The sequence below is a fragment of the Salvelinus fontinalis genome, unplaced genomic scaffold (genome assembly GCF_029448725.1).
Source record: "Salvelinus fontinalis isolate EN_2023a unplaced genomic scaffold, ASM2944872v1 scaffold_0167, whole genome shotgun sequence".
Lineage (NCBI taxonomy): Eukaryota > Metazoa > Chordata > Actinopteri > Salmoniformes > Salmonidae > Salvelinus > Salvelinus fontinalis.
This window is the reverse complement of record NW_026600376.1, coordinates 90883-102942: the sequence shown is the minus strand read 5'-3', so window position 1 is coordinate 102942 and position 12060 is coordinate 90883. Positions and strand designations below refer to the sequence as shown.

Below are 12060 nucleotides of genomic sequence, written 5' to 3'. Positions count from 1 at the left end.
TTCAAGGAGTTTAACAATTTGATGGTTACTACATGATTCCATATGTGTTATTTCATAGTTTTGACATCTTCACTATTATAACATCATGTAGAAAATAGTAAAAACAAAGAAAAACCCTTGAAAAAAAAGCCACGGTGAGGGTGACCAGGACATTAACCCTTAAAAGAACAAGCCAAGGTGAGGGTGAACCAGGACATTAACCCCTAAAAGAACAAGCCAAGGTGAGGGTGACCAGGACATTAACCCCTAAAAGAACAAGCCAAGGTGAGGGTGACCAGGACATTAACCCCTAAAAGAACAAGCCAAGGTGAGGGTGACCAGGACATTAACACCTAACAGAACAAGCCAAGGTGAGGGTGACCAGGCCCAGCTAGTTAGGAAGAAACCAGACTCTCTATGATGGAGCATAGTAGTATACACAGTCCACATGACAGGTACAGTCAATCAGGTACACTTCAGCTATAGTCAACCAGGTACACTTCAGGTACAGTCAACCAGGTACACTTCAGGTACAGTCAACCAGGTACACTTCAGGTACAGTCAACCAGGTACACTTCAGGTACAGTCAACCAGGTACACTTCAGGTACAGTCAACCAGGTACACTTCAGGTACAGTCAACCAGGTACACTTCAGGTACAGTCAACCAGGTACACTTCAGGTACAGTCAACCAGGTACACTTCAGGTACAGTCAACCAGGTACACTTCACCCTTACATTGCTAGGGTTTATTAAGTCTATTGCGTGTGATGTGTTAACATCCTAAAATGAACAGTAAAGCTTTTGCCATATTGAAGGTGTGTGACCTCTGACCTGTGTGCCCTGAGGACCAATCACAGGGAAATAGGTGACAACCCGGAACAGGAAGTCCTTGAGCTTGGCAAAGTTATTGGATCCGATGCTCCATGACTCATCCACCAGGAACACGATGTCTGCCTTCACCCTCCCACACACTGCAACACACACACACACACACACACACACACACACACACACACACACACACACACACACACACACACACACACACACACACACACACAGGAACGAGTGTGCAGGTGCGCGCACACACAGGTCATGGTGACAGTGATATTGGTTGTTAGCAGACATTATCATCAGACAGAACATTGCTAAAGGAACGTCTTCAGTCATAAGAAGCAGTCTCTAATGGAGGTAAGTGCTGTTATTCTGAGGGTCTTAAGAAGCAGTCTCTAATGGAGGTAAGTGCTGTTATTCTGAGGGTCTTAAGAAGTAGTCTCTAATGGAGGTAAGTGCTGTTATTCTGAGGGTCTGTCAGTTTGCTCTGATTGTAAAGCCTAACAGCTATTCATCTATATAGGTACTATAAATACTTCTGTTACCTGGCCCTGGTCCAACAGTTGTCTCTGTATCCAAAACCAATAGGTTTCTGGTAGTGGTGGTAAGATGGCCGACGCTGGTGGTGGCTGCAGCTGTTTTGTCAAAGGTGGTGGTGGCTGCAGCTGTTTTGACAACAGTGGTGCTTGGGGGTTTCTTGGACGTGCCGGCGGTGGTTTTGGAGGGGGCTTTGGTGACGGTGGAGCGGGTGTGGGCTTTGGTGGCTTTGGCTGCATTGGGTTGGGAGGCGGTGAGGGTGTGAGGGGGGAGAGGGGCAGGCGTGGCGGGTAAAGACTGGACAGGCACCAGAGGATGGTCCTTGGCCACTGAAAGGAAATAGACAGTGTTTTAGATTCATATGCAGTAGCGTAGTGTTGTGCTTGGACACATTTCACATGATATACTGTATACATTATTTATGACATTTTTATAGTCACATACATGGATAGGTTCAGTGAAATATGTTGTTCTACAGGGTCAGCCATATTAGTACGGCGCCCCGGGAGCAAATTAAGGTTAAGTGCCTTGCTCAAGGGCACATAGACAGATTTTTCCTCGTCAGCTCAGTTATTCGAACCGGCGACCTTTCGGTTACTGGCCCAACGCTCTAACCGCTAGCCTGACCTACACCTACTGTACACCATAATAGTTACTGAGTAATAACTTATGTCATGACCTAGTAAGTGCATGAACCAGCTTTGGGTTTCCTGTATGATAAACGGTTTCCAGTGAAGTGTATAATAATGTAATGGACAGCTCTCCAAACGTTGCCTTTCTTACAGCTTACGATAGCAGCACTCAACCATTGTGTTTGTTGTTGTCGTTTTAGAGTGAGCACATTGTTTATTGTTCCAGTGAGCTGGAGCCAGAACGTGAAGAGGTGTTAAGCTATACCTATCCTGTGGTAGATAGAGGTGATGGGTCCCTCCACCTCTCCATACAGAGGTCTGATGGTGAAGATGTAGGTCCTGCCATACAGCAGATCACTCAGCTTAAACATGGAGGCAGCAGGGCCAAGCTTCTCCTTTTTGGTGTCCAACTCTGAAGAGAAAAAGTGTACCCATATGTGGTAAAAAATAAAATAAAATCTATTTAACCTTTAGCCAGGTAAGTCATTGTGAACAAATTGTCCTCTGGTTGGTCTAAGAGAATGTAAAAGGTAACAAACACAAAACAATTGTCATCACTCTAAAAACACATAACACAGCCCAATTCCAAGGGTAACTCAGGTTTCCCCATCACAATAACAGTTTGGAACAATTGACAGTTTACAGGACAAAATCACCATTTACATCTTGAATTCACCCATGCGGGTTATATATATTGTGCCTACATAAGGATTTATATTAATTAGGACCTCCAAACCCTTCACACTTAAAAAAATGGGGAAGATGATACCAAGCATAGTTGATAAAATCTCCAGGAAGTAGTCTTCTCGTGTGACAGACCAAACAATTTGGTTCTGGGTGCCGAGATTACCAAAAAGTGACTGGGACATGAAAGACAAACCCCGACATTACATTTGTACTTTAGGCAGTTTATTGAAGGAAATTACTTGGATAAGAGAGAGAGGCGCTGTCTAAATATACACCCCACCCCCACTGCCATTTGCCACATTTTGAAAACAGTGTTTTTATCTTTCTCACCTTTTATAACTGTATTTATTTAAGAATTTTGAATTGCATCCTCTGTAAGTAATGTGCTGTACAATTAGATTGATTGAGGAAGAAAGCATTACTAAAGATTTTGAATGAGGACATAGCCTGATGTGATTGGCTGTGCTGGTGTCACAGCCTGATGTGATTGGCTGTGCTGGTGTCATTGCCTGATGTGATTGGCTGTGCTGGTGTCACAGCCTGATGTGATTGGCTGTGCTGGTGTCACAGCCTGATGTGATTGGCTGTGCTTTGACCTCTGACCTGAGATGTGCCTCCAGGAGAGCAGATACCCAGAAGCCCCGGCAACGCTGATCCAGTTGAGGGAGGTACTGCTGTCTGTGGTGTCCAGCGCTGCGAAGCCGTTCACTTTGGGCAGGTCCACTGGAACATAACACATCCAACACATCATTTAAGTGTTTGAGAATGGCTACATCGCAGTCAGACTGTGCAGACTCACTGATCTACAAATCACCTTGCATCCCAAATAACTACTCAATATCCAATCAAGATTATCGGTTCTGCACCTGGCCTTGCTCAAACTGATCCCCTCAACCACACGGAATAACTTTAAGATACCTTACTGCTACTTTTTGGGCTAGGTGGTGGTGCTAGGTGAGTAGAGACGTGTGACAGGTCTACATTTTAGTCATTTAGCAGTCACTCTTATCCAGAGGAATATCTCAGAGGTGTAGCCATAGTTCAGTACTCACAGGTGCGTGCAGTGACCAGGAACGGGCTCCCTTCTCGGCCCCCCACCATAGATGCCACCTGGATCTTATAGGCCGAGCTCTCCTGTAACTTAGGGATGGTGAAGGAGGTAGTGGAGGAAGAGACTAGCTGGGACTTCTCATCGCCACCTAGAGGCAGAGAGGTCAACATGCATTGGGTATATATAGGTCGGGACAGCAGGATAGCCTACAGCTATTTCACAACGATCTTTCCTTTATGCCTCACAGCCTCTCTCCTCACCTTGAAGAACTTAGGTCTGTGGGGAGGGACCATGTCCTCTAATACAAGAGGGAGGTGAGGGGATGCAAGGAAGCATGAAAGACGAATTGAGATAGAGCCTACTTTTTAATTTTGAAAATGTTGATTTCATCTTTATTTAACCTAGTAGGCAAGTTGAGAACAAATTCTCACTTACAACTGCGACCTGGCCAAGATAAAGCAAAGCAGTGCGACACAAACAACAACACAGAGTTACACATGGAATGAACAAACATATAGTCAATAACACAATAGAAAAGATCTATACACAGTGTGTGCAAATGAGGTAGGATAAGGGAGGTAAGGCAATAAATAGGCCATGGTGGCGAAGTAATTACAATATAGCAATTAAACACTGGAGTGATAGATGTGCAGAAGATGAATGTGCAAGTAGAGATACTGGGGTGCAAAGGAGCAAAATAAATAAAATAAATAACAGTATAGTGGGTGAGGTAGTTGGATGGGCTATTTACAGGTGAAGTGATCTGTGAGCTGCTCTGACAGCTGGTGCTTAAAGCTAGTGAGGGAGATATGAGTCTCCAGCTTCAGAGATGTTTGCAGTTCGTTCCAGTCATTGGCAGCAGAGAACTGGAAGGAAAGTCAGCCAAAGGAGGAATCGACTTTGGTGAGATATACCTGCTGGAAGACGTGCTACGGGTGGGTGCTGCTATGGTGACCAGTGAGCTGAGATAAGGCGGGGCTTTACCTAGCAAAGACTTATAGATGACCTGGAGCCAGTGGATTTGGCGACGAGTATGAAGCGAGGGCCAGCCAACGAGAGCATACAGGTCGCAGTGGTGGGTAGTATATGTGGCTTTGGTGGTGTGTGTTTGTGTCAACGTGTGTGTGTGTGTCCATACATGTATGTGTGTGTTCCTCACCATGGAAGGGGCTCCAGGAGATCTTGTAGCCAGTGACCCCAGGTGTTCTCCTCCAGGTCAGTATGAAGGAGTTGACTCCGACATCCACCACCTTCACCTCCTTGACCGCCTGGATCAGCTCTGACTCTGTCACCGACGCTGATGGAACCACATCAACAACAGATGTACAGTAGGTTCATTTAAGATAAACAATAAATGTGTGCTGAGCTTTCTGCCACAAAATGGCTGCCGCTACATGGATGCTACACATCGGTGGTGGATGAGGTGAGTTTCTGCCTTTCAATGTTGACCGCTTTGAGCATACCTTGAATACATATACAATCAATTATCATTATAAATGTTGTGACAATGTTCCTCATTCAACAACACAACAGTCTGGAAGGACTTCTTCAATATAAATGAAGTACGTTCTGTTTAGAGTTTCTAACAGTAGAAACAAACTCAGATAGAACTATTAGATGATAACAACCATGCCAGGCAGCAGTGACACACACACGCACACACACACACACACACACACACACACACACACACACACACACACACACACACACACACACACACACACACACACACACACACACACACACACACACACACAGCAGTGGTTAAAACACAAGCCTCAAGTGTCAACAAAGGGAACCGCGGTTAAAATAGGAAGCTCAAAGTATATGACCCGTCAATCAAACCAAGGGCACCACCAGTCTACAAGGGTACAAGGGGCGTAACGTTCCATATCTCCCTACTTAATTACAATATCAGGACTTCATCCACAGGGCTGTGGGTTTATGTAAATGACCAGTGACTCAGTGTTACACTCCATATTTTCCGTTTAATGTATTTACGAAAGTTCAATCAGTAATCCTGGTCTGAATGGATCATCACTTTTCAATTACGCCTTTCCTCGATTAAAATAACAGTGGTCTGTCTCGTTCAAATCACACATCTTAGAAATACAATAGTCTTGGAAATACAGCGGTGGACTGTGAGGGCTTCTCATGCATAATTGAGATTACATTACCGACAGCAACGTCAACCACTGCGTACATGTGTTTCCATGCATATGCAACACCAACCGAGCACATTGCTGCGACTGCAGACTCCACTGACGTCATAGGGGCAAATCCTAGCTTCCACTTGAGTCGAAAATGCACTCAGTCTCCCAATGACATTAATGCATGAATAAGTGAAAATGTCCAATACCCACCATCACCACTGTGGGAAAGAAATCATGCACAACTTAGGATTTACCCCATACTCTCTGTCCAGGTACCTGTGAGCTGTGAGAGGGAGATTTCTGGCCCCTCTGTGTTGCCGTAGACAGCGTGGATGCTAACTATGTAGACTGTCTCTGGGTTGAGGCCCTCAGTGCGGTGGAACAGAACGCTGTGGTCCAAATACTGGGACTGGGGAGTGTTGCCCTCTGTGTAACACAGCAAAAAGACTCAGGCACAGGCACAGGCACACACACACACACACACACACACACACACACACACACACACACACACACACACACACACACACACACACACACACACACACACACACACACACACACACACACACACACACACACACACACACACACACACACACACACACACACAACCATTTACACACACACACACACACACACATACACGTGTACACACACACCCACACACGTGTACACACTCACACACTGCAAGTTAACAGGCTACATTCATCTTTGAACTTGAGATAAGGTTATATTTAAGATTTGGAACAAGAAGCCCACTACAGTACCGATGTTCCAGGTGAGTTTGTACTCGGTGGACCCCACGACTGGACTCCACTCCACGTCGATGGAGGAACTGGTGTAGGAAGTCACCTGGAAGTTAGACACATATCCCAACGGAGCTGGCCGAGAGACAAGAGGGGATACAAGGCAACATGACGAAGATGCAGGGAGTCAGGAAGCAGGTGCAGTCGGTGAGTTTAATCAGAACGAACATAGAGAGAATACAGAAACAGGAGCGGCGTCTGAACATGAAAACACTAAACAATACTGCATGATGGGTGATACGACCGAGTGCTAGATAAAGGGGAAGTCGTCAGGGTAGTGATGAAAAGACACTTCACTAGGAAAGAGGACGCGTTGGACTCACAGGTGCGGAAGGTAGCTGAGACGCCGGGTCCCACCAGCGATCCAAACAGGACGTAAAGAGACAGGACATACTCTGTGTCATGGACCACGTTCTTCAGAAGGTGCTCTGTGGTGGAGCCGTTCAGAGCCAGCTGTCTAGGACGGTCCCGACCCGCAAACTCTGGAAGAATAACACACACATAACAATGGAGTAGGGGGAGGATTAGGGCCTAAGCCCTGATCTAAGGTCAGTTTAGTGTTTTGCCCATAATGATAATCACCTGCTATTGGAGGCCAACTCTTTTGGACCTATGGAGTGTTCACTTGAGTTGTGTCTGATGATTTGCAAAATGGCTCACTATGTAGCTTAAATTAAATTAGTTAATTAGCAATTAGGTCTCTCTTTGTACTCAACTTAATGAATCCCTTAACGACGTTCCATTCAATTTGTCCCTTTCATATTGCTTTACAGCTCATTACAGGCAAATCAAATCATCGAAAGCAAGTAATTCTACAGACATTGGGATTGTTTGATGATACCTTTCGTTTCCAAGCGTAGCTCTGTTGATATTAAAAGCATCCCGAGTTTAAAAAGAAAAGGCAACCAGTCGTGAGGGCAATGAGAAGAGGATGCGTGAACAAAAACCAACCTAAACCCCAAAATAACTCTCATCATCATCTCCACATGAAAGGACAAGGCGCCCTACTATCCCTCCTCCATCTTTCATCTGGCTTGATCAATCCCTTTTCTCTCACTTTCAGACACACACACACACCTTCATTCACACATTCCCCCCTTTCCTGTCATTCCCATATGAACATCATCAGAAGCCCGTCCCCTCATTAAAACAACCCACGTATCCCTCCATCTCTCCTTTTATTTTCCTGTTTTCTGAGGGGGTGGCCATGATGCCAGCTTGTCACATGGAAATGACGCTGGTACTACCGAGTGACATGGTGGGGATCCCAGTCCTGGCATTTCAAAGGATCCGTGTCGTGTCCCCACAGGGACGCTCAGAAGGGTGACATCAAATACACCCACCCCCCACTTTCTTTTTATCCATAAGCCCGCTGCAGAATCTTCCTCCAATCATGTTCTAGTGATGCTGATTTTGATAGACACGGTGAGACAGAGGGATGGTAGGTAGGTACACAGAGTTGGGGAGACTCTGAACATCGTCAGAGATACATCACGCATGAGAGAGAAAAGGAGAGAGAGAGAAAGAGGGGAGAGAAAGGAGAGAGAGAAAGGAGAGAGAAAGAATTACAAGAGGAAGAGATGCCCAAAGGGAGGACAGAGTACGTTAGAAAGAGAGGGAGAGAGGGGGGGGGGGGGAAAGAGGAAAGAGAAAGAATTACAAAAGGAAGAGATGCCCAAAGGGAGGACAGGAGGACAGAGTACGTTAGAAAGAGAGGGAGAGAGAGGGGGAGGGAGGGAGAGAGAAAGAGATAAATAGAGGCCCTGTCGAGAAAGAACCTCTAGCCCCTAGCTCCATACACACTTCTGGAGATCTGAGAGGATTGGACAGGGATAAGCAATATGGTAAAACATTCCACCTAGCCTATCAGATCAAATCCCCTCAGATCTCCACAAGTGTCTAGGGGGTAGGGGGGGTTGTTTTTGGGCAGGGCTTTGGTTTGTATTGTGCGAGTGCATTGTGTAGAGGTGAGAGGTCACCTGGAGTGGGCCCCCAGGCTAGTCTGTAGCCGGTGGCCCCAGGGACAGAGTTCCAGGAGACCATGGCACTGTTGGTGCTCACTGCCGATGCCTTCAGAGTCTGGACTGCACTGCTCTCCACTGGCACAGGGATACAGGAGAGAGAGGGCAGAGAGAGAGGGGAGAGAATTTAACTATCATTATGGATAGAATGTTAGTCATTGAACAGCTGCATGATGAAGGGAGATGGCCTCGGCCGGCACACTGCTAGGGCTCTGCTAGAAAGAACTGTATTATGAAGCTAAAATGGGTGTCATTTAGGACCATAATGTTCAAAAGTTGACTCATCCTGTACATAGCCCCAATTTCCATGGTAACTCACGTGTCTTGGCTGGGGTAGAGATGACAGGGCCCTCGATGTCCACAAAGATGGGGTTGATGGTGATGTTGTACTCAGTGCCTGGGTGGAGGCCCTGGATCATGTAGAAGTTAAAGGTCTCCCCCAGGTTCACGTTCTCTCTATGGCCATCTGGAGGTAAAGGAGGGGAGGAGGGTTGGTTAGCTGTGATCGTGCCTTCGTAAAGTATTCAGACCACTAGAATTTTCCTAAATGTTGTTACGTTACAGCCTTATTCTAAAAGGTATTAAATTACAGCAATTCCTCAACAATCTACACACAATACCCCATAACGAAAGTGAAAAAAATGTGGTTGAAATTTTGGCAAATGTATTAAAAGTAAAAAACAGAAATACCTTATCTACATAAGTATTCAGACCCTTTGAATGAGACTCGAAATTGAGCTCAGGTGCATCCTGTTACCATTGATCATCCTTGAGATGTTTCTACAACTTAATTGGAGTCCACCTTTGGTAAATACAATTGATTGGACAAGATTTGGAAAGGCACACAACTGTCTATAAAAGGTCCCTCAGTTGACAGTGCATATCAGAGCAAAAACCAATCCATGAGGTCGAATTAATTGTCTGTAGAGCTCCGAGACAGGATTGTGTCGAGGCACAAATCTGGGGAAGGGTACCAAAAAATGTTGCTGCTGCCTTGAAGGTCCCCCAAGACCACAGTGCCCTCCATCATGCATCATCAAATGGAAGAAGTTTGGAACCACCAAGACTCTTCCTAGAGCTGGCCGCCCGGCCAAACTGAGCAATCGGGAGAGAAGGGCCTTGGTCAGGGAGGTGACCAAGAACCTGATGGTCAACTCTGACAGAGCTCTAGAGTTCCTCTGTGGAGATGACAGAACCTTCCAGAAGGACAATCATATCTGCAGCACTCCACCAATCAGGTCTTATGATAGAGTGGCCAGATGGTAGCCACTCCTCAGTAAGAGGCACATGACACCCCGCTTGGAGTTTGCCAAAAGGCACCTAAAGACTCTCAGACCACGAGAAACAAGATTCTCTGGTCTGATGAAACCAAGATTGAACTCTTTGGTCTGAATGCCAAGCGTCATGTTTGGAGGAAACCTGGCACCATCCCTACGGTGAAGCATGGTGGTAGCAGCATCATGCTGTGGGGATGTTTTTCAGCGGCAGGGAATGGGAGAATAGTCAGGATTGAGGCAAAGATGAACAGAGCAAAGTACAGAGAGATCCTTGACGAAAACCTGCTCCAGAGCGCTCAGAACCTCAGACTGGTGCGAAGGTTCACCTTCCAACAGGACAACAACCCTAAGCACACAGCCAAGACAATGCAGGAGTGGCTTTGGGACAAAGTCTCTGAATGTCCTTGAGTGTGAGGAAATCCCCAAATACAGATGTGCCAAGCTTGTAGCGTCATACCCAAGAAGACTCGAGGCTGTAGTCGCTGCCAAAGGTAAAGGGTCTGAATACTTATGTAAATGTGAACCTGTTTTTGCTTTGTCATTATGGGGTATTGTGTGTAGATTGATGAGAATACGGCTGTAATGTAACAAAATGTGGAAAAAGTCAAGGGGTCTGAATACTTTCCAAAGGCACTGTATACTCTGTATGCAGCCTGCATGTTGTATGGTGATTTCAAAGACACTGTGTCTGAGTGGTCAATGTGTGTTCAGTGTGTCTTCTGAGTGATCTTGGTAACACACTGCTAAAAGGGTCCCAGTACCTGAGGAGGACCAGGTGAGGCGATACCCCGTGGCCCCCTTCACTGAGCCCCAGCGGGCCTGGACGGTGTCTGTGGTGGCGTTTTGGACCAGGAGCTGCTGGACTGGCACCAGTTTCACTGCAGAATAGACCCCCCCCCCCCCCCACACACACACACACACACACACACACACACACACACACACACACACACACACACACACACACACACACACACACAGAGTCTCAGTTAGGGGGGGAACACTAATGAATACCGTTTCTTTAATATTTACATACATTTTACCAATGTAATTTGATGGAGAACAGACAAACTGCATCACACACAGATGGTGAAATACATGACCACAGCCTGGAAATCTGATCAACATATTGGGAGAAGCTACACTGCCACTTAGTGGACAATCATAGAAAAACAACTTATTACATAGTCAGAGAGGTGTGAAATAGGGCATTAAGCTTCTATTGAAATATATATTTCATAACCAATTGACTTAGATTGTATTTTCAAGATCACTTTCAAAGGCAATGGAAGCATCCTGATTCTCCACCATTTTCTACAAGTGTTCCACAACTTGTAAACTCCCACTCATTGATTTCAAAGCATAGGATTGGTTTTAGGCAGGTAGACTAGCAGTTCAGAGTATTGGGCCAGTAACCGAAAGGTCACTGGTTTCGAATCCCGAGCTGACTAAATTTTAAAAATCTGTCTGTGTCCTTGAGCAAGGCACTTAACCCTAATAGCTCCTGTAAGTCTCTCTGGATAAGAGCATCTGCTAAATGACTCAAATGTAAAATTCTAGCTGTTGGTCGACACATTCAGCAGGGTCACTTACGTGTTTTGCCGACGATGGTGACAGGTTGGCTGGTGCCCTGGGGGTAGATAGCAAAGATACTGACGGTGTACTTCTTATCCTCCTCCAAGCTGTCAATCACATGGGAGGAGGCGTCGCCGCGCAGCACCTGCTCATAGGTCAGCCCTGGCCGGTCGGCTGCATGGGGGCAGGACATAATTCATCTTTCATGGACAGACTACTTAAACATAAAACACATTACGCTGGATTTTATTTCTGGGTTTATAGAGTTTAGGACAACATAGGTATCCCTGTTACATTCTGTACCAGGAGTGATGAACTTCTGTACCAGCAGAGATAACTACCTTCAATAAAGACAATTATAAATTCTGTACCAGGAGTGATGAACTTCTGTACCAGCAGAGATAACTACCTTCAATAAAGACAATTATAAATTCTGTACCGGGTACTACATTTGTTATAACACCACAAGAGAATGGGAGCCATGATGTCAAGTAAAGGGAT

The 12060-nt window shown here is 45.8% G+C and overlaps 1 protein-coding gene across 1 annotated transcript in view; it reads right to left on the bottom strand.

Annotated features, from left to right (window-relative positions):
- The window catches only part of col7a1l (collagen type VII alpha 1-like), a 121199-nt gene that overhangs the window by 79979 nt on the left and 29160 nt on the right, over positions 1-12060 (bottom strand). The window contains exons 10-22 of the mRNA XM_055912403.1: positions 11578-11733; positions 10746-10862; positions 9027-9173; positions 8666-8785; positions 7010-7168; positions 6648-6761; positions 6154-6303; positions 4881-5018; positions 3723-3869; positions 3274-3393; positions 2249-2395; positions 1360-1680; positions 812-951 (exon numbers count right to left, since the gene is read on the bottom strand). Coding sequence (XP_055768378.1) covers positions 812-951; positions 1360-1680; positions 2249-2395; positions 3274-3393; positions 3723-3869; positions 4881-5018; positions 6154-6303; positions 6648-6761; positions 7010-7168; positions 8666-8785; positions 9027-9173; positions 10746-10862; positions 11578-11733 — 1976 coding nt within the window. The remainder of the gene's footprint in view (positions 1-811; positions 952-1359; positions 1681-2248; positions 2396-3273; positions 3394-3722; positions 3870-4880; positions 5019-6153; positions 6304-6647; positions 6762-7009; positions 7169-8665; positions 8786-9026; positions 9174-10745; positions 10863-11577; positions 11734-12060) is intronic.